General features: G+C 44.4%; 2 protein-coding genes across 7 annotated transcripts in view; both read right to left on the bottom strand.

The window, feature by feature from the left end:
* Positions 1-458: 458 nt before the first annotated feature.
* On the bottom strand, positions 459-4,683 carry DLX1 (distal-less homeobox 1). 2 transcript variants are annotated; one of them, XM_012462380.2, is made up of 3 exons: positions 4,133-4,683; positions 3,270-3,469; positions 459-2,121 (listed from the first exon to the last, which is right to left on the bottom strand). In XM_012462380.2, the coding sequence occupies exons 1-3, from the start codon at positions 4,443-4,445 to the stop codon at positions 1,867-1,869; spliced, it is 768 nt and encodes a 255-aa protein (XP_012317803.1). In that variant the 5' UTR covers positions 4,446-4,683; the 3' UTR covers positions 459-1,866. The 2 variants fall into 2 exon arrangements, with proteins under 2 accessions (XP_012317803.1, XP_012317804.1); XM_012462381.2 differs by lacking the exon at positions 3,270-3,469.
* Positions 4,684-9,324: 4,641 nt separating this feature from the next.
* METAP1D (methionyl aminopeptidase type 1D, mitochondrial) overlaps positions 9,325-24,978 on the bottom strand; it is an 89,425-nt gene continuing 73,771 nt past the window's right edge. For 4 of the 5 annotated variants that reach the window (XM_012462378.3, XM_012462376.2, XM_064373397.1 and 1 more), the window contains exons 5-10: positions 24,833-24,875; positions 18,927-19,090; positions 12,207-12,304; positions 10,843-10,890; positions 9,893-9,971; positions 9,325-9,768 (exon numbers count right to left, since the gene is read on the bottom strand). In XM_012462378.3, coding sequence (XP_012317801.2) covers positions 9,690-9,768; positions 9,893-9,971; positions 10,843-10,890; positions 12,207-12,304; positions 18,927-19,090; positions 24,833-24,875 — 511 coding nt within the window. In that variant the 3' untranslated portion in view covers positions 9,325-9,689. The remainder of the gene's footprint in view (positions 9,769-9,892; positions 9,972-10,842; positions 10,891-12,206; positions 12,305-18,926; positions 19,091-24,832; positions 24,876-24,978) is intronic. The other variant, XM_064373396.1, reaches the window with a different exon arrangement.

Raw genomic sequence — 24,978 nt, 5'->3', positions numbered from 1 at the left:
GTCTCTGCTTCCAGGCCTCTCAGCCTCCCAACCTCCTGGCCTCCCAAGAGGTGACTGGGTGTGGGAAAAACTGAAATCGTTCAGGCGGGCTGACTTTGAATTCTGACTTCGTCTCTTCTCAGCCAGTCTTCAACATCATTTTGGTTCCTCAGCATCAGCTCTGCCCTGATGCACCTGTTCCTGAGTCCCCTTCCCCGGGAATCCTACCAGGCACCCTCTCCTTACCCTCTGGTTTAGGTAGGAATCAGACACCTTGGGGGTCAAGGGAGCAAGGCAAAAAGAAACTGTCCAGTGGGGTTACCCCACAGGCCTCTGATGATATCCTGGTGTTTCTGAGATATGGGGTCCCCCATTCTATCACTGATAAGTCGCTGACCCTGTACTACCTGTCTCCAGAGGTGGGAACCTAGCCTGCCCCCCTCCCCCGCACACCCTCACACAGCACGAGAGAGCAGTTCTTTCTCGAAATCATAATTTTACTGTCTCAAAGAAACTGTATAACTTATTTACAAAGTTTTTTTTCCCAAGATACAAAGCAATAAGTTAACATTCTCAATATAAAACTAAACTTTGACATAGAGAACACAAAACACAGCTGATTTCAATTGATCACACTTTCCAAATTTCACAAGTAAAATGTCAAGATTCTCATTTCACAAAGCATGGGGTTTTACAGCCACATACAACGCAAAAAGGCTAAGCTTGTGCAACATGTTTACAGAACAATAATAGTAACAATAATAACAATAGTATGTACAGTGATTAGATCCTGCACTGGAGACTGTGCGTTCAGGGTGGTGACTGGCTTTATTCTGTGGTCGAGCCTCTAGGGATTGTTGTAAAGCTGCTTTTGCTGTACTTTAAAGCCCACTGGAATTAGGGTGCTTGTTCTCGCCTGCCTGTTTTCCCTCTACTCCCCATTCGTTCTTGCTCCCTCCTTTTATTCAAGGAGGAAATCAGTATTTTCCTTCTTGTCCAGGCAAAGCAACCAAGAGTTCCTCCCGAGATGAGAAAATCATGTTGGCTTCATTTGTCTTTCTTTTCTTTTAAAAGTTATTTATTAAATAATGTGGGACATGTAAAATATGCAAATCATTCGGCTCCAAACTCTCCATACCAGAGAAGTACAAAAGTTACTGTATAAATTAAAAATCACCACGTCCTCCTTATTCGTTTCTCCCCGTGCGTTTAAAGTAAACAGTGCGTTCCTTGAGCCTAGCAGAACCTCGAATTGCCAAACAGCCTCAGGGGAAGTCCATTTCTCAATAAATAAAACCCCCTCCCCTCCAATGTCCCCAGATTCCCAAACCAGCTACACAGATGGTCAGGCAGAACGTCCCAGGATCCGGAGATGGTCAGCCGGGCAGTACCCGGGCCGCTCAGACCTGGTGACTTTTTGCAGAGGCCGCAGAATGAGGACAGCAGACGGATGAGGACCTTAATTTTATCAGCGCACAGACAGCAAAAGGAGACAGGAGACTGACAGGACAAAACAGAGCTTTTGCTTTTTCTACATTTTGTGTTTCTTTTTGTTTTTGTTTTCCTGATAGTCCCACAAAGCTGAAGGTCGGCAGGTCGGGTGGAGAGAGTTTATCTGGCTTTTGGGCTTGTCTCAGGTGGCAGTGCCTTCCCTCGGAGGCCACTCTCTGCTGCTACTGCTCGGCCCAGGCCAGGGTTCAGGCTGGAGCGCGGGCGCCGGGAAGTTGCTGGGCCGGACCTCGCGGGGCTCCGAGGAGACGGAGGGTGTCCTGCCTCCACTGTTCCTTCTTTTTCCCTCTGGGTCCTTCTTTTCCGGACGGGGTGGATGGACCTGGAGGCGGGAGGGACCTGGGCTGGGGGAGACAAGAAGAAGGCAGGCGGGCAACCTCACATAAGTTGGGGTTGCTGCATAGCTTCTTGGTGCGCTGAAGGGTACCACGATGTGTAGCTGGGGATATAGGAGCCCGAATTTCCGCCTGAGCCTTTCCCGGATGAAGAGTTAGGGTTCCAGCCGGGCGGCACGGGTGGGGAGCCAGCAGACAGGGCCCGGCCGTTGGCCAACGCACTACCCTCCAGAGCCGCTCCACCCTGCTTCATCAGCTTCTTGAACTTGGAGCGCTTGTTTTGGAACCAGATCTTGACCTGCAAGAGTGGACAACAACGTGACTCAGGCTGGGACCACTGAGCCTACCTGAGTCACAGAGGGGGGAAAAAAAAGGACCACAGGACAGCAGAGATAGGACCTCCCAACTTTGCGCCAGCTCGCAGCTCCTGGCTAGAGAAGCAGAGACATCCCTCCTTGCTCCCTTCTCCCATAAGAGCCAAAGGCTCGAAGGCCTCACTACCCCGCCGCCGCTGGCCCACAGGGGCAGCTCTCAGAGAGCCAGGGAGGAGTTGTGTTGAGGGGTGAACGGGAATCCAGGCCTTAGCCTGCCAGGGACTCAGTCCGACCGTGGCTACCGTCTGCGGAAGACACAGCGCCTGCACAACACCGAGCCAGCAATTCCAATATCAACATCAATAAAAGAATCGAAAACCTAGGAAGGAGTGGAGGAAATTTATTTGCAACGCGACCCAACTTTTCTTTGCGCCATCCTTTCTGCCCTGGAGTTGGGACGGACTAAGGAGGCCTCCAGGTTTTGTGGAGCTTTTCTTTGGATTCAAAACCATTCTTGCCCTAGGGTCTGTTTGCTTTCTCCAGCTCTGCTCCTAATCCCGGACCGGACGTCGGAAACCCGCGCCCGCCGCCAGAACGCTCAAGGGCTCCCCAGAGTCTTAGAGAAACCCAGGAAGGAAGATCCCGTTTCTCCTCTAAGGTCTGGGACTTGGGAGGTGAGAGGGCGGAGGAAAGAATCTCCCCCCACCCCCAACCGGTGAGAAGGAGGAAGAGGAGAAGGGCAACCAAGGCGCGGACCCAGGCCCCGAGTGATTAGTCACACAATTTAAAGGCAAAGGAAGGATTAAGTCCCAAGTCTATTGTTCCAGTTGTTCAGGCACGTGTGACCTCAGAGTTCCCAAAGAAAACGTCCATGGAAATCCTTCCTGCGCCCTAATCAGATTGTCCTGGGACGGAGGGCTGGGCGGCAGGCAGCTCGGGATACCGAGAGCAGGGACAGAGCTAGGGCAGAGGGAATGAGGGAGGAAGGAGACACGCAGAGAGCTGGGGTAGACACAAACACACACACAGTGACACCCCGACCCTGAGGCCCAGAGAGCCAGAAATGAAGACCCGGGCGCAGGCCGGCCGCGGAAAGCCTGCGTGGCGGAGCGGAGCGGCAGCTGCGAGGTACCTGAGTCTGTGTGAGTCCCAAAGAGGCCGCGAGCTCCGCCCTCTCCGGCAGAGCTAGGTACTGAGTTTGCTGGAACCTCCGGTTCAAAGCCTGCAACTGCAAACTGGAATAAATCGTCCTGGGTTTGCGGATCTTTTTCCCCTTGCCATTAAAGCGCACTTCACCGCCTTCCACCACCGTGCTCTTCTCCGAGTCCGCCCCTGGAGGGACAGCAGAAGCAGGGGCCGTTGTTAATACGAGGGGCCGCCTTTAGTGCGGACAGCCGAGAGCGAGTGGCTACCGAAGGGTGGCGGAGGCAGGACCAGGGAGAGAACGTTCAAGAAACTCTGAAAGCCAGGGAAGGGTCCCCCAAAATCTGAGGGCCTGTCCCTGGCCGCTGCAGGCGGGATAGAGCCGTTCCCAGGAGCGCAGCTCCTGCCTTTGCAGGGAAAGTTTGCTATTTTTGCAGGCGGTAGTTGAGGTTTAATTACCCTTAATTGCATACATTGTTTATAGCGCTACGCAATAAATAATTACCGACACTAATACGTGCACATGTGGGTTTCTGTTTTCCAGCGGGGCATTGTGTGCTCTGCACACCGAGCCGCCCAGAGGCCCAGCCAGTGCCAGGAGACGCTCTGGGATTTATCCTTTGCTGGATAGTTGCAAATTGGGTGGCTTTTTAAAAAAATTTATTTGCCGTAACAAGGATCTATAGATTGATATTCGAAACCTCCACTGCTCCCGCGCCCTCCCCACCCCCACCTCACTTCTCTCTCCTCTCTTCTCTTTCTCTCTCTCTCCCTCTCTTCTTCTCCCCCGCTCTTTCTTTCCCTCTCTCCCTTGTACCTCCTCCTCTCCCTCTCCCTGGCAAGCGCACGTACCTGGGTCCTCCAGGCGGCTCTGGGCGAGGCTGGCGCTGCCGGGGTAGGACTGCACCGAACTGATGTAGGGGCTGGATGCGTGGCTGCTGACCGAGTTGACGTAAGGGTAGCCCAGCGGTCGGGAGAAGGACGAGGCTGAGCTGTAGGCGCCGTCGGGCTGCGAATGGCCCGCCGAGTGTAAACAGTGCATGGAGTAGTGCCCGTGGGACATGGGAGAAGGAGACATTTGCTGGTTGGGCGGCCCAAACTCCATAAACACCGCCTTGCCCGACACGGGGCTGTTGAGACTTTCTGGCATGGTGGTCATGGTCATCTCTTCTCGCGGGGTCTGGGTGTGGGACTTTCTCTCCTCTGCTTCCCTTTTGGGGGTCTCTATGTTTCTCAGGACAGGAAGGAACCCAATTTAAGCGGAACAGGGGTTTTCACTTTCCATTCATAAGAAAATGGAGTTTGTCTCTTTGAAAAGTCTAAGCATGATGCTGCTGAGCTCCCCAAACTCGGTTCAAAGCTTTGACTCAGCCAAGGTCATAAATATTCATGAGCTGGAGGAGCTGATTGGTCCGCTGTCTTGCATAATCACTGGGGATTGGTCCGAGGCGCTCGGGCTCGGCTGGACTAGAGCGGACTAGGCGGCCCGGCCTCGGGAGAGACGCATCCACACTTCCCGGCCCGGGCTCCTCTGCAACAGAGCGCGCCGGGCAGGAAGCACAATGGGCTGCGGCGTCTGCGCTGGGACCGCTGCGGCCCGCGGCCCGTCGGCCTCCCGCCTCCCTCGCGCGCTTTTCTCCCCAGGAACCAACCAGCGGCTCGGCCCTGCCGCCTCACTGCCTCCCCACCCTTCAGCGGTCCCTAATGCCGGACACCCGGGACCGCTTCTCGTTGCTGCCACTCAGTCCGGCGCAGAGCTAGGGCGGCTCGGGAGGAGCCTGACCTCGGCCTCTGGAGCGCGGAGTCGCACACTGGGGGGCGCCCGAGGCGGCCAACAGAGCGGTCCTCCCAAGAGCCGTGTGCCTAGCGCAGCGCGCATCCGGCCGCGCCTCCCCGGCCTGGGTACACTTTGCCACATCCCTGGATTCGGGGCTTAGGGGCCCTCCCTGCGAACTCACTCACTCGGCCGCTGCGCCGCCCCCGCCGTCGCTCTCTGGGGCCCGCTCGCATTGCTCCAGGCCCAGTTGGCCACTCCAGCTCGAGGCTGCACTGGTCTGATTAAAGCAGTGCGAGTGGAGAGACAGGAACCCGCGCTTCTCCTCCCAGGAAAGGCGGCTGCACCGCCCCCTCCCCCAGCACACACATCCTCTTTCCCTCCCAGCCTTCCTCCGCCTCCCCCTCCCTTCTCCACTCCCCCTGCGCGGAGCTCCCCGCGCTCACTCGCCCCGAGAGCGCAGCTCAGCGTGGAGCCCAGGGGGCTTGGGGCTCAAATCTGCTTGAGCCTCAGACGCCAGGTGGTCATTTTCCGGCCTCCTGAGGTCTAGCGAGACTCCCAGAGTTTAAGCGTCCCTGGGGGACACCGTAACCCGCAGCAAACCCAGGCCTGTGGTAGGCTCCGGTATCTATGTGTAGAGGTCTCTCGTTGCCACCCAAGATCTTCCTCACCTCCAGTGGCCAAAGAGCGCGCTACCTGGCCTGGGGGGCATGGCTGGTGGAGGCAAGAGCTGCCGCGGCTCCCTCTGTCTTCTGGGGTGCTAGGTACAAAAAAGTGCACAAGAGCCCCCACCCATCGCCACTACTACCAATTCAGCCACCCCCTTGCGGTGTGGCGCACGCTACCCTGTCTGCAAGTAGATATTGGGTCCCCATCCCGCCAACCCCACGGTGAATCCCAAATTACTTTGTTAGGTAATTAGAAAGTGTTGATAATTATTTCTTTCATAATTTAGCGGTGTGACGGGAACGGGGAAATGATCTTGTGAAAGTTCACACGTGCAGATGTATTAGTTACTGATTCATTTGATTAAATGGTAGTCTCAAGTGCTCAGATCCGCAGCTGAAGGCGCCCCATTAGCATAACACTGATGTTTAATTTTCATACGCATAATTAGCCATATATTTAACACTAATAGCAACATGCAGCCTTTCAGCGTTAAACAGCCAGGGATTTGATCTGGCCTGAGCTGAACCTTCATCGTTGCACCTTCCCCTGTCTGGAGTGTGCAATGATCACAGGACAAACCTCTGTAATCAAGCACATTTTGGCAGAGGGAACACCAATAAAAATGAACATTCAAAACAAATTACATCGGTGCTGTCGTTACAGATATTAGTAGAGGGGGTTTCTCTCTCTTTTTTTTTTTTTTTTTAACTTCTGTAGCGGCAGCTGTTGCCCGCAGAATTCCCCTCCTTTGGTTTAAGGGCACAATGCTGGGGGCAGAAATATTTCAGGCAGCGTGGTTGGAGCAAAAAGAAAAACAAAAGAAAAAAAAAACCCAATACGCCAAACCAATAACGGGTTTGCCAACGTTTAAAAGATTTTTTTTTCTTAATCACCGAACCACACGGTGAGGCTTTGTAGCAACAGTCAGCTAATGATTCCGCCACCAGACAACTCCCGGAGCCGCTCGGCTCGTCCTGATTTCTGTGTCGCACTGTGGTTTTAGTTGCTCTTTCCTAGTGCCTGTTTTGGGGTATGGAGTGCCATGCCGTGTGCCCAGCACAGTCGCTCGGATACTGCCCGGGCCCCGGGTCTCTCGCGTGTGCCCTCAGGGCCTTGCCCACGTAAGTGATCGCCGCGGCGGGCGCGGGGTCGGGGTTGGGACTGAAGAAAGAGGAATTGGTAATTCCCAGAGCTCAGGGCAAGGCTTGAGGAAACCCGACGGCTGGGCCGCCTAGGGACAGTGTATTCCAGAGACTTGCAAGGTGGGGGAAGGGGAGAGACGGCTGCACAACGCGAGTCTCCTGAGTGCTCTGTGTCCACAGCTGGAGAGGGATCAAAGACTTTTGCTGCGGGGCAGGGGACCTGGCTGCCTTCTTGGAACAAAAGTCCGGAGTGTGCCCTTCGGAATACTGTTTCAGAGCCTTGTTTAATTTAGAAGCGGATTGTGTGTGAGCAAGAGATGGCTACGCTCCGGAATTATTTCTTAGCCCACCAGAAGCAGGTCTGGGGAGGAGCACTGAGCGGGGGGCCGTCTAATGCCGAGCCGCTGGCGGTAGATAGCTTCTCAATGTGGGATCTTAGCTCCACTCTTGGAGTGGATCTCTCCCACCCCCTACTGCTAAGGTGACACACTGGTTTGCTTAAATTGTTGCCTACCCTCACTCTGAGAGAAAACAAAACCCTCCCATTTGTCCTGAGGGTCCAGGATTCCTAATGGAACCTACTGGAGTCACCTCAGGACCAGGAGGTCCTTGTGGTGTTAGTCGCAGCCACATTTGGCTGGAATCCCACTGGCTCTGGGTGAGTTTTTAAGCCAGTTCAGCTGGCAGAGAGACAGAGAGGCATGGATGAGGCATGTTTAAATCTACTTCCTAATCCCAACTTCAACGCATGTTAAATGGAATTCTTTATCATTCAACTTTGATTTCTAGGGAGCTGCTGAGTATTGGCAGTATACACACATGTTAGGTTAGTCCCTTTAATAAGTGGAATTATAAACTTGTCCCATAAATACCTCCATCTCAAAATAATTGCTGCACAAGCAGTGTGTTACCTCAGCGGTTGGTAAAATCCTGTGATCCTAATAAAACTATCCTTGGGGAACCTCCGAGTACACTGATTTGCAGATAGGACACAATGCTAATGGCTGCAGTCCGACGCGTTAAGAGAAAACGGAAGGTATTCTCCAGCAAACATCTCCCAAGGCCAGCTGAGCCCTCTTGCTCTTTAGGGAATCCACATCTTTGGGCGGGGGGGGCAGTAGCATCAGTCTGTGGGCCTCTGCTTGGCCAACTTCCGAGCAGATAAAAAGTTTTTCTATGGCCCTTGTACATCGTCAACCCCTCCCTGATCTTTTCTAGTTCTCAGACTCACTAGAATCAGAAATACCTCTATCCAAAAATCTACAACCTGGACACAAAGAAGCCTAGCTGGAGGGGTTGGGGGATGACGGAGAGAGAACCCTGTGTTAGGTAAAAGCTGGAACTCATCACTTTTCCGAGCCAGCTGGTCCTCAGTTTCCCGTATTTTGAATGTCACACAGATGAGCCGGCTCTTAGTCCTGGCCGAGGACAACTGTACTGGCAACTACAGGTGCCATTTCCTTGAGCTTCTGAAAGCCCAAGCTATTTTTAAGGGATGTCAACTTTGCAAAACCCGCTTCAGTAGAAACAGGAGTTAGCACAACCATTAATCGCTTGAACATCCTCACTGGACTTGTTCCTAAAAGCATAACCGGAGGCAGACGGCTTCCTTCGCTGACTGCCAGAGGCCCGGCCCCTCCCTACCCTTGAGCTCAGGTGCGGAACAGGTACCGGAGAGCAAGCGCACGGAAAGGAGGGTGATCCGGGCAGAAATGGCCCTTGGCAGACAGTGTGGACCCTTGGATTCCTGCTCCTGAAGCGGGTTGGAGCTGCCAGCCGAACTGGAGTTCAACTCTCAAGCTTCAGTCCCGGCCAAGTAGGCCCTTGCTCTCAAATGCGCCAGTATCTCCTCTATCTGGAACCCTCAAGGTTACCAGAAGAGTTGACCTTTGCAGCTCCTGCAGCGTGCGAGCCCGGGTCCCGATACGAAGAGGGTCAGTTTTGGGAGGGGTCAGTTTAGAGACTAGACGGCCCACTAACCCGTCACTGTTCACACCTGCGCGAGTGGGACCCAAGCTCGAATTCCTACTGTAGCAAACGGTCTAGAGAGCTTGCGTGCGTGTGAGGGGTGGGTGGGGGCAGGGCCTCAAAATTCACCTCTGGGATAGCCTTGGAGAGCTGGACGTGGGCGGGGCAGGAAGAGCCGCAGGAGTCCAGGAAAGTCGCGTTTCTGGATAGAACCCTGCAGAATGGCCAGGCCCAGAGTCCACTGCCAAGGACATGTTTGTAATCCATGCCTCTGTTCGCAGGCCAATCTTTTCATTGCAAAGCCGCGATAGAGGGGAAAGATGCCGAAGGGCTGGGGTTGGGGACTGGCTTCTGCGAGCATCCTGGGGGCCGGCCAATGTGGGATACGTAACAGGGAAAAACGAATGAAAAAAAAATCCGTCAACAGGTTCGGGTTTCTGGGCAGAAAGATCATTGTAACTGTCAGAAAGGTGTAAGGCGCTCAGACGCAATGGATTTAAGAGGTTTTTTACTCTGGCAGTCAGGACAAGGGAAAGAGAAAACCGTGCTTCTCTTGGAATCTCTCATCTCCCAAAGGAGGGGATTTCCTCCAGTCCCCTCCAGATGCGTTGACCGCGCTGGGAGACAGAGCCCAGGGACAGGATTTGTTTTTCCAAAGCCGCGCGGCACTGGCAAGGCTTCAGATCCGAGTTCCCAGTTGCCCTCCAGATCCCCCGCGTTCTTCCAAGACGCTATTAGGTGCCACGTAGGTTACCGCGAGACCGGTCATTCCCCCGTTTCTTCTAGAAGTTCTCCAGCCTGATTTCAGCAATTTATTTAAAAAGGTACCCGGTCATCGAGACCTTCGGGTGGCTCCTCAGGCCTCATGGGGCAGTTTGGTCAGGATCTGCGCGCCCCCCGACGTGATGAGAATCGTGTGCTCGAACTGGGCGGACCTGAAACACAGCACCGGAGCTGTCAGGACAGGCACGCAAGCGCCGGCCGGGCCACAAGAGCGCCGTCGGACCAATCTTCCCTTCCTATATACAATTTAAAAGCAAGAGGGCAGAAAGCAAACACCTTTGATTGTCTAGGGAGACAGCAGTCCATGCATCCTCCAGGACTTTAAATTCAGGGGATCCCTCCGTGATGATTGGCTCTGTAAGAGGAAAAATATTTACTGCAGTGTGACCTCATCAGATTCCTGTTAAACACTGTTTTGGGCTAATTATTAAAAAAGAGAAGTTTCTCCTCCCTCCCCTCAAGTGCTTCCCCCACAGGCTCCTGTTGTCATCTTGCAAGGATTGATAATTGATGTTGCTTACATAGTATACCACAAACTAAACAGTAGGAAGAGGAAACACTACAGCATTTAAAAATGTATGAAGTTGCCTAGTTTGTAATTTTTTAGAGAAAGAAGGGCATTTTAATCAAGTCTTAATTAGGACCCGGTGGATAACAACCACCTAAACACCAGTCCCTCTTATAAACACCAGTCAATTTTTTAAAATATTTAAAATTTAAAAACACGCTCAAAATGTTCATTAATTAGCAAATAACACTTATTTCACTCTAATTGCTTCTCCATTAAGTCCCACAGTCAGAAATATGATTCCTTTACGACCCTAGGTGACTGGAATTTGGTGGTGATACCAATCACAGGATCAGCCAGGAATGGGCCAACAGATAGCACATGCCACTTGCTGACAGGGAGCAAGGAACATAATTGTGTCTAGTTACTGGGTGTTAATGAAAAAAAACAAAACAAAACAAAAAAACAAACACCACATTATGCTGGTAACAGAATTAGAGGTTGGATGGCTGCCTTCTCCTAAATGTGTCGGTAAGTATCTGATTTAGGAAGATGGGGCTTGAGGATCTTATTTAATCAGATTTCCAGTGCATCCGAATTATTTCATTACACTGATTGGCTTTATTAGTCCTTCACGGGAGTGCCCGGCCTAGGCCAGTGGCAGCAGCTTCCATCAGGAGCTACGCACTCCACTCGGAAGAGGAGCTCAAGCATTTACCTATAGTGAATGCCATGCCCTCCTCCATGGGTAGGTCGTTGTCATTCGCTGCAAAACAAAAAACATGGGGGTGAGAACAGGAAATGGGCAGGACAGACAAAAACAGATTACGGGGGTCAGGCCCCTTTAAAATACTTGGTCATTTTATTTCTCTGCTTTTAGAGAAGGAAGGGTGGAAATTTCTGGAGTCCTGGATAGTGACGCAGGAATTAAACACGGGGCTACTGGGCCTGAGTCTTTGCATTATCTGTGCTCGGGGTCAAGACTTCCCCAAAGAGTTTTCCAAGGCCTGGCAGGGGCAGCCTGGGTGTTTCAGACATGTCAGGTTTCCTCTCCCCCTCCCACTCTCCCCCAGGCTACCCACTACTAGGTCTGCTGGCCTCACTGGGTCCTGGGCCTTGCCCACACCACTCCCTCAAAGAGAAAGAAGTCCTGGGGAAGGATGCAAAGGGAGGGCAGCCTCCTTTGGTGCAGGTTGAGCAGGGGCCTGACTTCAAATAGTTTCACTTTAGGCATTGGCACCAGGTAGGGCCCAGGGCTGACAAGCCCTGTCTGCACTCCCACTTGAACCTCTTCTGAGCTGCCTAGGTGGGGGGCTCTTTGGTCCAAATCAGGTTTGGACCTGCTAGGTGTCCAGCAATCCTCCAGGGGATGGGTCCCAAACAGTAGTCCTTCTATGGACCAATCAAGTCCATAGGGGCACAGGTCAAAGCCCCAGGACCAACTTTCCTTTGGTCCCCGTCCAGGTGTGGACCCACCTTGAGGGTGCTCCACTGAGCTGTCTCCTACCTCAACCGAAATCTTCCCACCCCTGTGGGCTCACCCCTGTCTTCTCACTCTAGGGTGCACACCCAGGCAGTGAAAAACAGGAGATTCTGGGGAAGGAAGCCAAGAGTGGGCATAATCTAGAAATCACTAAAGAGTACATGCTGCTAAATACATCAGCTGTCAACGCTGTGTAGGATGTAATGAAGTTTAACCACAACAGTCAGCAGCTAGAAAAGGGGGTAGAAAAAGAAAAACAGAAAACAGTCATATGTGCATGCTGCTGGGACATTGATGCGGTGACGTTTTGTTTTCAGTAACTTTTTCTAGACAAATATCCCTTGTGCCTTCCAGCCATGCACCCTTCAGGAGAAGACAGGAAGCAAAATAAACCTTATTTTGGGATTGAAACTGCTGGGCTCTAATCCAGTAACATAGTAATGTGATAGTTTAAATTAAGCAGACTCCCCCGTACCCCACACAAAAACACAAACACAAACACAAGGATAATAATGCAGATTCAAAGAGGAAGAGCTTTGGGACAAAGCTGCCACATCCAGATCTCTGTCAAGAAACAGCTTCCAAATGAACTTTCTTACCATGATGCCAAATTTCTGGATGTCCGTGAAAGTAAGATCCTATTCCATGTCCCACAAAATATGGACAGACTTGCAAACCATTCTGATGAGTTATGTAACTTTAAAAGTGACCAAAAAATATTTAATTAAATTAGATGAGTTTTTAAGGCACACTAAGATAAAACAATCACTTTAAAATATTCTCTGAAAAAGAAAAAGTCAGTTATATTTAGAGTCAGATAATAACATTCATGTGTTTTCATTATTCTGTAATAATTTTGATTTTTGCTGTTGCTTGCAACCACTCCCTTTGGATATATGAAGAAAGAAGGTACATATCTATGTCATACAGTTGTTTGAGTCATTTACCTTTGTACAGCATTTAAACAAAGTCACTTTTAGATAACAAGTGAGTGTGTACACACACATAGTAATTGCTATACATAACCAGGATATGTGTGCATATAATGCAGGTCATAAAAACCTGCCTGGTTTTTTTGAGGTTTCACAAAAAAACTATAAATTCCTCCTGATTGGGGAACCAAAAATAGAAAAAAAATACAATATAGAAATACGACTTTCTATTTTTATGGTTCCCTTTTCCTGCTCTATTTCAAAGTGTTACACATTTTACCAACAGGCACACTCACATGAAAAGCTGAATCTACTTTGTCAATATTCTTGAAACACTCCAAAACTGTAAGATCATTTGAGAGTTCCACTCAAGACCTGCACCACTAAGAAAATTCATAAAGAATGCTTTTTAATCACTAGGATGCTTAAGATAAGCTAGTATTGTGATTCCCAAGTCTTAATGCTTCATTAGTTACTTCTACACGCAAATGTTTTGGTTCCATCTGAAACCGAGCACATAGAATCTAACTCTAAAATCTTCGTCTATAAGACTGAAAAGCAGTTCTTGAAATCAGCTGAACATGTTTATTTTGGGGAGCATCAAACAAGAACATATACACTATTAAGAATTTACATTTTCATGTGGACGAAGGGCACAATGCCCCAACCCTAACAATAGATTGGGATTTACAGGACTACTATTTTAATTATTAACAGAATGAAGTTTCTAGATCTCAAACTAGAGTCTCCAACAGACTCTAAGTTTAGTTTAACACGAACCCAAAGGCTTTTAGCCAGCATATTTATGGGCACTCATGTCTACAAGTTTTTCTAAATAATTTTAACCATCCCCAGACTTGTAAGATAGTTTCACTTAGACCAGGATGTCACTCTAACCAGCAGATGGGCAGCTTCTTATTCAGATTTAATTTTGATGTAACTGATAGTGCAGAAATAGGTGAGCTATACATATGCTGAGGACAGGAATGGTAAGTCAAGGTTTTTATCTCTTATGCTGTACTTTATGGCTATTTCTGTGGGTCTTTGGTGGGCAGGTATTTCTCTTTGGTGTTTCCCAAGGTGTTTTTATTTGTGCCACACAGTTTCTGAATAAAAACTGAGGATGAAGAGTGAACAGAGGGTGGAAAAAAGATGATTAAACAAGACCTAATAATCTAGTTTTTTTTTTTTTTAACAAGAACAGTTTCTACCTAAACCTATAAATTATGTCAGTTCAATCCCAACAGATCTCAATGATTCTAAGAACATGCAATATAAACTATTCTATATTTTCTCCTCAAAAAAAAAAAAAACTAGTTGTCTTTTTTTTTTTTTAAAGGATCCGGCTGACTGGCAGGCATCATGACTACATCTTAAATGTGTGTTACAATGGCAATCTTCATTTTAATTTCTGATGAGAGGAGAGGAAGAAAGCCCACTCTGAAAAAACACTTAGGGTCCCTCCCCCCATCATACCTCTCGTTCCTCTGCATAAAAGAAGCTGTGCAATTACTAGGTGGCTAAAGATATCTGAGAGCATTCTCCTACAACCATTTACTCCCTGGGTCCTGCTGGAACTTCTGGCTCCAGGAATATCATAGAATCTATGTGTCATGGATGCAAAGGTTAGAGGATTTCACAGCCAGGTGGAAAGAGGAAAAGAACAGGACAAATTTCCCCCATTCCCTGGTTGAGCATATCGCAATGCTTGACTCCCAGGAGCTGAGTATACACTCCTGTTTGCTTTTCAGAGTATTTTCCTTTTGGATTGGTAGATAGTTTTTAGCACTTCCTTACTGGGACTAAGATAGAATCGCATTAATATTCCTAATTACTGTTTAAAAGCATTCCCTTTCTATCATTTTGGAATAAGTAGGGAGCGCAAGATTATTTACCTGATTATAGGATTTAAATCCAAATTCACAGAGGCAATCCAAGTGACCAGTAGCAACATGAAAGAGAGTACTGGTAACCCTAGCTGTGGCATGGGAAGCTGGAGTGTGTCTGCACCTCTTGACTGGCATGCTGGGGAAAATGGTAACAGCAGGGCAGGCAGACGTGTCCAAGTGCTCCCGAACACCAGCCACCATAGGCCATGACCCTTTTCTGTGCACAGGGATTTCTTGCCCTGGACATCTCAATGATAAAATCTGCCTTCACTCTGCTAAAACCTACTGAAAAGAACTCTCCTGGTACTAGCTCCTCTGATTTTCACTAACTAAAAATCCTTTAAGACAGTATGATACTTACCCATGAGCCCAAGCACACTTATGATTTGAAGCCCTTTATATGAAATATTTGGAGAGAGAGAGGAGGATGCATAAAGGTTGTTTATGAACTTACTTTCTGATTATACTCTCTCACTACAATTCACGTTGCAGTTACAGTTTATAGATGAAAAAGATATCTATTTTAAGGAATTTCATCTTGTGACCATTTTCTTAGTTTAATTCCTTTTCATGAGGCAGTTATACTTAATTTAAATGTCATCTAGGTAAATTAAATTTCTTAATACATTTCAACTACTTTTTTGACTAAAAATACATTCCCCAAGAGGGCAGAGGAGTACTATGTTTAAATACAGGCTCTTATAAAGAAATAAAACTGCACACGAAAATATAGATTTATTGCGAATTTTACATGAATCCTATAAACAGCCCTAATCTCCAGGTGGTCACAACTCTAATAAAGGATCCCAAATGGTATGTTATTTTATAAGTTATAAAATTTCACTTTACTCTTTCTAGATAATTATTTGAAGCAGTAGTCTTTGAATGAAGGAATGTACAAATCCAGGGAGTCCTTCTAATGACAAGGAATGTTTAAGTACAATTAGTAATATTTTTGAAAGCCAACAACTGTTTTCCAAAAAAGTGGTACTTTTTTTTTGTTTCAAACCAGATCACAAATTACTGTATTTTTCTTACAATAGTGCTGAACTTTTATTTGAGGTTTTCTGTTTCTGAAAAGCAGACATGATGGATTGAAATAAAAGATAATTTATTGCAATGCTTACTTTCATGTGCAGAGAGAAGCAGTGTAATTGTAATTTACAGTAGCTGTCAAGAAAAATCCATCACAGATGACATTAAAATGACTTATTTTGCCTGAGCCACTTATTGTTTAAATGTGTGTAATCTAATAGAAAGAGATTATTTTTAAAAAATCTGCTTTATATTGTTCCGAATTAATATAAAAACATATACTTATGAATTAAACATTAAAAACCACTTATTGATACTTTCATTATGACATTTACAAGTTTAAATTATTTTTAATTGAACTGTCACATATTTATGATGCATGAATCTACACATCCACAATATATTCATATGTACAGATCGTACAATCTAGAGATAATTATAAAAATACGGATTTAGAAATCTTTTAAAGCAAATGGAGGTACAGTGAGTCTAATAACACTATGACCTAAAGATCACTAGGCATTCCTCACAAAGCAAAAGGGCCAAAAGAACTCTTTGCATTAAATCATTTTAGCTGATACTTCTTCAGAGACATTATCTTCTTTAGGTTTCAGAGGAGAATTCCAAAATTTCCTGTAGAGATCTCAAGGTTTTTGATAACATAATACTAATACAATTTGCTTGTTCTTTTCATAGTGTATCAATAGAGAGAGACTATGCAAAAGACGGTGACTATCTTAAACAAGACCGAGTTGAAAGATGTTTGTAAACCTTTAGTCTGTAATGATTTCAAGTACTTTTGGCTTAAAGGTAAATACGGTTTGTTTACTTATTCCCCTAAGATTTTGCCAGAATAAGAAAAGGCAAGATAATAGGTGTCCAGAAACACTGCTTTAACACATCAGAACAAACATTTGTTAGAATCGGGGCCAGTTTCCTTTCTAGTAGCAGACATAAACCGTCTAAATAATGAAATGTATTAGGGTACAAGTAAAAAGTTCATTGTCTGTTATTTTTCACATAGTTTTGTAAGTGCAGTTGTTGGGACTGATCTGGTTTTCAAAAAAGCTTGTACATGCAAATTCATACTCTGTGAAAACTGACCTTTGTGTCCAGATAGCTAAAATCCAATGTCACTTTCAATTCTACTCTTCTTCTTCTTCTTCTTTTTATGTAGCTAGAATTAATGTAGTGAATATGTAATGAAATGCATTATCCTGCATGGAGATTTATCAGATTTTCCAACTGAATGCTATGCTTTGCTAGTACTAGCTGGAGTTCACCTGCATGTTGGTGTGGCGTGTGGCTCTTTTTTGTAAAGAGTTAAGTCGTACACAAAAAAAGGGAACAAAGGTCAGCACCCAGCCGCCACTTGAATGTGAGATTTTTCTTTTTATTCCCCTTGATGTATACTAGGCTCTGTGTTATTAGTCTTAATGATGGAAAATTGTAGTGTTGATACAAATCTTTTTTTCAAAGTAGTAGGCGGGAGCTCCATTTGTTAGTAAGTTTTTTTTGTGACTAAAAGCCACGGACAGTACATTTATGTAGCAGTAAAAGGCCTAGATGCTCTTTCCATAGCAGAGCTAATTATTCCTACTGTGACCTTACTGATCTAGCCTGTTCCTAGTACATCTCATCTGCACGCCTGTTCCTCTGTGTAGATGGTGTCAGAGAATATGAAAAACCCTATAATGAAACCATTTTCATGATGGAGAAAGGCTACTGGAGTTGCACTTGCTACAAAGAGGCTCAATTATATGAGTAATTGTGATAATTTTCTACATTCATAGCCTTCAATGGGGAAAAAAGAATGAGAGCCACAAAGGAAAATTACTTTAACAAGAAAGTACAGAGAGTAAAAATGGAAGAAGAGACAAAAAGGGGAAAAAATAACCAGAAAAAAAGTTTAAAAAATAGATCTGGAGGGAGGAATAGCGAGACAGGGAGAACAACAGAAATGCTCAAAAGCCCATGTGCAGCTGTGTTGCACAATTAAATTGAATTTTTTTTCTGCAGTTGATGAATGTGACTACTGCAAATGTGCCTCTGTAGTTAGCTATCATTTGTTGTTCCGTGACAGGAAAAGGATAATTACCTCTCAGAGAGAATCAAAGGCTGACATGCCCTTTAGACACAGCCATGAATGCAGAGCTCGATAGAATGCTTGAATAAGAATCTAGTGTTCTCTGCCCCCTTCTACTGAAGAATAAATTTTGTTAAAATGCAAGAGCACCACCAGTAAATTTGTTGAACCCTAGGTGTTCAAAAATATGAGGTGCATCTATCGACTCATCCCATTTGCAAAAATAAAACTGCATTTTGAATTCATTTCTATTATATTCATGGACAGTAAGATAGTGAGATATGCATTAAATTTCTTTTCCCAGTAGGGGTCTGATTCAACATTTCCTATGAAAGAACAGAGAGACACTATCTTTTTTCCCAGGCTAGTTAGCCTATAATTTAAAACTGTCAAAAACACAATTTTGTTCAAAGTCTTCAATAAAAGCTTCTCAGATATAACCCAAAGAGATTTTACTAAAGTTTGATTCAGACACTGTTACAATATTTTTAAAGCCATAAATACATTTAACTGATATTTTACTGGCTTTTTTCTTAAAGTACTTGAAGGCTTATGAAGAAAAAAGGCAGCATCTTTTCAAGGTGACTAAGCCTTCCATCCTTTAGACAAATGGGAAGTATTCAATGGTTCATATTAATGAGAACAGTAGTTTAAAGAGTGCTGATGTGATCATCTTTAACAAAATGCGTTACTTTAAAATGAAAACAGATATTTGGCATGTCTGCTTCAAAACAGTTATGGGGACAAAAAAAGACCTAAAAGTAGATAACAGATTACAAAGAAAAGTCTTAAATTCAGAAAATACACATACACATAACACCCAAAAAGTAAGGTCGAATGCTCTGAAAAATAAACAATGGTTTACAGGAAAAATGAACCAGACAAAAAAAGAACAGAAGATCACCGTTTCAGGCTATTTGCTAATCTACCAATCGAAAGGTAAGGCTTGCTTAACGAACACTTTTTATCTTTGTATCACAGAAATATATTTCACTTCCTTCCTTTATAAAATTTAGTTTTTCTCCTGTCTTATTAAAAATCCAAGGGCTGAGATGCTCATCCCCTTCTTAGGAACTCCCTTCCATATTTGGTGTGATTTTGAATAAAGGAACACTATAGACCAAAATGTCAAGCTATAACAAAAGCAGCCATGTAAATACTGCTCGCTCCTTCTACAAGTTTCTTTGCTGACCCTGGTATAATTCACTTTGTTTTTTCAACTCAGGGAACAATATTGCAGCCTGGCAGTTCACATACTGATATCAGACTGAAATGATGGTTCTGAATCATAAAACATGTCATCAACTTTATACCAAGCCACCAATAACCTTCGTACCATTTGCCAACCCTCCCTTTACTTGTCAATGTAAGGCTTACCTGATTGTGTTTCCAATTACAGAGAAGGGAGCCCCTGCTCTGCAAGCTGCAATTGCTTCATCTCTACACCTCCTGGCAACCTCCACTAACTTTTTCCCACATTCGTCCACATTGCCCACCAAAAATGTTTCAGAGGTGTCTCCATGGTAGCCATTGTAATAGACCTAAACATAAGCAGAAATTTAAAAATATGTCCTGGTTTAAAAATCTACTTTCCTAAAGTGCACAATGTATTCATTTATGTATATAGTAGACTCTCTGTTTTACCCTACCAGAATTATTCATTTGCCTATCATAAAAAGAAGAAATAGATACACTGAAATCTTGCAGAAATTAAAAAGATGAAGCCATGCAATGATATTGCAAAATGTAAAAGCAAATACATAGCTAGTATGCTTATTTCAGCATTATGACGAGCAATATTACTGTGATATTTTGATTCCCCACTTTATTTCTGAGAAGGCAAAATTATATAAGCAAAAATTAGTGGCCAAAGACCTTGATCTACAATTATCACTATAGGTTTAGAGAACCAAGAAGCATTTAACATAGTGAAAAGTTTCTTCAATGTCATGAAGACTTACTTGATCTTGTATTTACCAGTTCTACATTTGAAGTGATATATAATAACAAGAAGAAGTAAGATAGACAAACAGGAGAATTTATTTCTAAGAATTGAAGTGGCTCCATACAGGAATGAAATGTGTTACAGAAAAATCCTATGTCTACAAGTGAAATCTTAATCAAATGTTCCAGATAGCGGAATGTTAACAGAAAACACAATATATGGATATTTGAAGAATTAGAATATAATAAAACGGACTTAAAAGCAAAATTACAGAAAATATAATTTTATCATTCTTCAGTGATTCAGAAGCCAAGCAGTATCTTGAAAGATACCAGATTCATTATAAATCAATGATTACCAAGCACTATAGCAAATATAAAAGGTAGAGGAGATTGTTTGGATACTGACCCTTTGATATAGCATGGAATTTGCTACTTTGCGTAAATTTGTCCTATCTAATTATTTTTCACATTTCTCTTGTTCATAAGGTAGAATGTAGAAACTGTTATAAAAATATATTTATCTGAGCTTTCAGTCTGTTGTGATACTGAATAAATGTCTTAAATCTATATATTACTCTGCATTTTTTTAAAATGCTCTCATACTCTGTAAAGGAAGCAAGAAAGGTCTTTATTAGATCTTCACTTTATAATTCAGGAAACTGAGGCATAGATAAGTAACTTGTTTAAGGTTGGTGGCAGAATACAGAGGTAGATTCAGATTAATATGATGGATTATTGGCTTCTAATCTAGTGTTTTCTCTACTATATCAAATTATCTTAATTACCTTGCAATAGAATAGTGTTTCATACATTTACTCCCACTTACAGTCCTTTGCAATCCAGGAAAAGTACAAGTTTTTATTTTATATACTTGGCAGTATTTCACTTTGTTTCATAAGTTTTACAATTGTGAAAAAGTTCGAATGTTAATAAAGAAACTATTAAAAGTCTTCAGGAAACTCAGAAAAAGAACAGAGTATTCCCTTTGGACACATTGGAAACCGTAGGGAAGAGTATGCTGCTGATTTCATTCAAAAATTCAATTGGCCGGGCGCGGTGGCTCACGCCTGTAATCCCAGCACTTTGGGAGGCCGAGGCGGGTGGATCACGAGGTCAAGAGACCATCCTGGTCAACATGGTGAAACCCCGTCTCTACTAAAAATACAAAAAATTAGCTGGGCATGGTGGCGCGTGCCCGTAATCCCAGCTACTCAGGAGGCTGAGGCAGGAGAATTGCCTGAACCCAGGAGGCGGAGGTTGCGGTGAGCCGAGATCGCGCCATTGCACTCCAGCCTGCGTAACAGGAGTGAAACTCTGTCTCAAAAAAGAAAAAAAAAAAAATCAAAATTTTATATTCTTGTATTTCATTCAAAGTACAAGAATATTATTTCAAAATACAAAACACTATTTCATTCAAAATACAAAGATATAAAATTTGCTAATATAAGCGTAGTCAAGAAAATGTGTAAATGAATGTTTATATAACTGCTTTTTAAGTAGAAATGTACTATTTAAAAAAATCTTTATTCACCTTTCCATATAACTTTTTGCTAGCTTTGAAAATGACTACTTGAGGCTGGGTGCGGTAGCTCAGGCCTGCAATCCTAGTACTTTGGGAGGCTGAGATGAGAGGACTGCTTGAGACCAGGAGTTTAAAACCAGCTTGGGAAACAGTAAAACCCCATCTCTGCAAAACTAAAAAATTAGCCAGGTGTGGTGGCACATGCCTGTAGTTCTAGCTACTTAGGAGGCTGAGGGAAGGATCATTTGAGCCCAGGAGTTCGAGGTTACAGTAAGCCATGATGGCACCACTGCACTCCATCCTGATTGACAGAGCAAAACACTGTCTCTGAAAAAGAAAGATAGAAAAAAAAGGGAGGAAGGGAGGGAGGGGAAAAGGAAGGAAGGAAGGAAGAAGGAAGGAAGGGTCAAAATGACTACTTGAAGCTGGGTGCTGTGGCTCACGCCTGTACTCCCAGCATTTTGGAAGGCTGAGGAGGGTAGATCACTTGAGGTCAGGAGTTCAAGACCAGCTTAGACAACATGATAAAACCCCGCCTCTACTTAAAATACAAAAAGTAGCTGGGTGTGGTGGCGAGTGCCTGTAGTCTCAGTTACACGGGAGGCTGAGACAGGAGAATTGCTTGAACCCTTAAGGTGGCGTTCACAGTGAGCTGAGATTGTGCCACTGCACTCCAGCCTGGGCAACAGAGCAAAACTCCGTCTCAAAAAAAAAAAAAAAAAAAAAAAAACTACTTGAAAGATTCATTATTTACAGAAATAAAATACTTTTGAAAGTCTGTCTTGTCTTTTTTTTTTTTTTTTTTTTGAGACAGAGTTTCACTCCTGTTACGCAGGCTGGAGTGCAATGGCGCGATCTCGGCTCACCGCAACCTCCGCCTCCTGGGTTCAGGCAATTCTCCTGCCTCAGCCTCCTGAGTAGCTGGGATTACAGGCATGCGCCATCACGCCCAGCTAATTTTTGTATTTTTAGTAGAGACGGGGTTTCACCATGTTGACCAGGATGGTCTCGATCTCTTGACCTCGTGATCCACCCGCCTCAGCCTCCCAAAGTGCTGGAATTAGAGGCGTGAGACACAGCACCCGGCCCTGTACTTCATTTATTTAACGAACATTTATTGAGCAACTACTATGGACATTGCATTGTCTTTTTTTTTTTTTTTTTGAGACGGAGTCTCCCTCTGTAGCCCAGGCTGGAGTGCAGTGGCACAATCTCAGCTCACTGCAACCTCTACTCCCAGATTCAAGCGATTATCCTGCCTTAGCCTCCCGAGTAACTGGGATTACAGGTGCGCACCACCACGCCCAGGCTAATTTTTGTATTTTTAGTAGAGACGGGTTTCACTATATTGGCCATGCTGGTCTCAAACTCCTGACCTCGTGATCCACCCGCCTCGGCCTCCCAAAGTGCTGGGACTATAGGTGTGAGCCACCGTGCCTGGCGCATTGTCTTTTTTTAAAGAAAAACATTTTTCAACTTTCAAGGGGGAAAGAAATCTATTTTCTTGTTATGTATACTTGACGTAAATAATTCTAAAATGCAATGAGTATTTTCTGATAGAAATATAGGATCTTATAATGGAGTCCTTTAGTTAATAAAATAATTATAAGAAATATAATTTGTTAAGATATTGTCCTATATGTTTCCTAGATTCCTTCACTTTCTAGACACTTGGAAGTATTTCACTTTGCTTTATAAGTTTTACAATTCTGAAATTATTTGAATGTTAAAAATAAAACTGTTTATGAAGTATTCAGGAAACTTAGAAAAGGAAATAGAGTAGTTTCTTTGGACACACTGGAAACAGTAGGGAAGAGTAGCTGACTTCATCCAAAATATTAAAGCGGTAACATTTCATTATAAGGTGACTAGATAATAGATGTAAAACCCTAAAATCAGGTTCAATCCAAAATAAAAGTGTATTATGAAAAGCACTTTATTTTAGGTATACTTCATAAAATACCTCCTTCCACATGTTTCTGAGTTAGAAAGATACCAAGGGGATGTATGTGGAGCAAGTGTTCAAGTATTCTAAGTAAGGCAAAATGATACAGGAAACAGTAGCAGCAATAAAAGGAATCCTTGGCTATCTCCCCATATAAATTGATATGAAGAACAAAGGTTGAGTTTACTTAAACAACTAAAAATTGGACTGAATCCCACCATTGGATTCCTTTTTTTTTTTTTTTTTTTTTGAGACGGAGTTTCATTCTTGTTGCCCAGGCTGGGGTGCAATGGTGCAATCTTGGCTCACTGCAACCTCTGCCTCTAAAGGTTCAAGCGATTCTCCTGCTTCAGCCTCCTGAGTAGCTGGGACTACAGGCATGCACCACCACACCTGGTTAATTTTGTATTTTTAGTAGAGACATGACTTCTCCATGGTGGTCACGCTGGTCTCAAACTACTAACCTCAGGTGATCTACCTGCCTCAGCTTCCCAAAGTGCTGTGATTACAGGTGTGAGCCACCGCGCCCGGCCAGATTCCTATTTTTATCTCATTCTCCCTCCTACCTAAGTTTCATGGTCTAGATACTATTCTTTTTTTTCTTTTCTTTCTTTTTTCTTTTTTTTTTTTGAGACGGAGTCTTGCTCTGTTGCCAGGCTGCAGTCTCGGCTCACTGCAATTTCCACCTCCCGGGTTCAAGTGATTTTTCTGCCTCAGTCTCCTGGGTAGCTGGGACTACAGGTGTGAGCTACCACGCCCAGCTAATTTTTCTGTTTTTAGTAGAGACAGGATTTCACCATGTTGGCCAGGATGGTATTGATCTCTTGACCTTGTGATCCACCAGCCTCAGCCTCCAAAGTGCTGGGATTACAGGTGTGAGCCACTGCGTAGATACTATTCTTAAAAACACTTCTTTATTAATAGAAACTGTATTCCTTAAATGTGGTCATTTCAACTAGTTCTCCTAAGATGTTTAAATTTTATTTATTTATTTAAAAGGTATTTGTAAATCATTAGCTGTACAGAACTTACTTATAATTTACATAATCCAAAGGTACCGTTACAAAAGTCTTTAAGAAAAAGCAATGTAAAAGTACATATAATCCAAGTCTGAGAATGGTGATAGGCTAAGAAAATTAGAAAAGGTTACCGCTTGTACAATTTGATGTCCCTATGTTAAGTTACTTAGGCTTATTATTTAAAAGAAAGACGATTAACCATTTAGTGAAAAACTTAAGTTCAGACAAAAAACCACTCTGCTTGGATGCTCTGAGCACAAGGCTCTGTCTACCAGAAATGGAACTCAACGTTACCTTCAGGGATTCTAATAAATCTAAGGAACACTGCTAGCAAAAGAGTTGCTGTCCAAATAGACTGACATACACGGGCCAATGTAGCCCCTAATGACAGAGTAAGATAATGACAGGCCCCACTCAAAATCAGCAGGAAGAGGAAGATCAATCTTGGCAGAGTGAAGGAAAAATGCTGGCTTTCTTCGTGTTAGCTCATCTCATACATATCTAGCTTCAGCAGCTGCCCAGTGCTGTGGTGCTCTGCGTTAACTACACAGTGGATCAATAACAATTACACCTTCTCAAAAACATGACACATAGCAGGATTGGGTTGACATTTCACTTAGGCCAACATTGATCTCAGTGCATCTGATTGCAGCCCTAAATTCAAGTCAGGCCTGGGTTTACTTGGAATAAACACAGAGTTAAAGACAAAAAAGGAAACCAGCTGCTTGCGTCTGGGTCTAGAAGTAAACAGCACTTCCACTGGTGCAGTTCACATTTTCAATCCACTCTTCCTGTTGCTACCAGCAATTCTGAAGTTGATCAAAGACGATTTTTTATATGATTTACTCACTGTGACATCAATGTTGATAATATCGCCATCCTGAAGAGGTCGACTAAAACGTAAACAGAAAAAAATTGGTGATAGACAGATCTCAATAAAACGAATAGAAAAATAAACACTTAATGACTACTATAACAAACCCAATGGGTTGCAAT

Source organism: Aotus nancymaae, unplaced genomic scaffold (genome assembly GCF_030222135.1).
Source record: "Aotus nancymaae isolate 86718 unplaced genomic scaffold, 86718_ANA_hifiasm-v0.15.2.pri h1tg000008l, whole genome shotgun sequence".
Taxonomy (NCBI): Eukaryota; Metazoa; Chordata; class Mammalia; order Primates; family Aotidae; genus Aotus; species Aotus nancymaae.
The sequence above is the reverse complement of the archived record's forward strand: the minus strand, read 5'-3'. Positions and strand labels throughout refer to the sequence as shown.

What these genes read in the sequence shown, in the direction of transcription:
- DLX1 (XM_012462380.2), bottom strand. Translation starts at nt 4,445, where the DNA reads ATGACCATGACCACCATGCCAGAAAGTCTCAACAGCCCCGTGTCGGGC. An exon ending in GAGCCGCCTGGAGGACCCAG is followed by an intron (nt 3,470 to 4,132) that starts GTACGTGCGCTT and finishes CTGTCCCTCCAG; the next exon opens with GGGCGGACTCGGAGAAGAGC. An exon ending in TGGGACTCACACAGACTCAG is followed by an intron (nt 2,122 to 3,269) that starts GTACCTCGCAGC and finishes CCACTCTTGCAG; the next exon opens with GTCAAGATCTGGTTCCAAAA.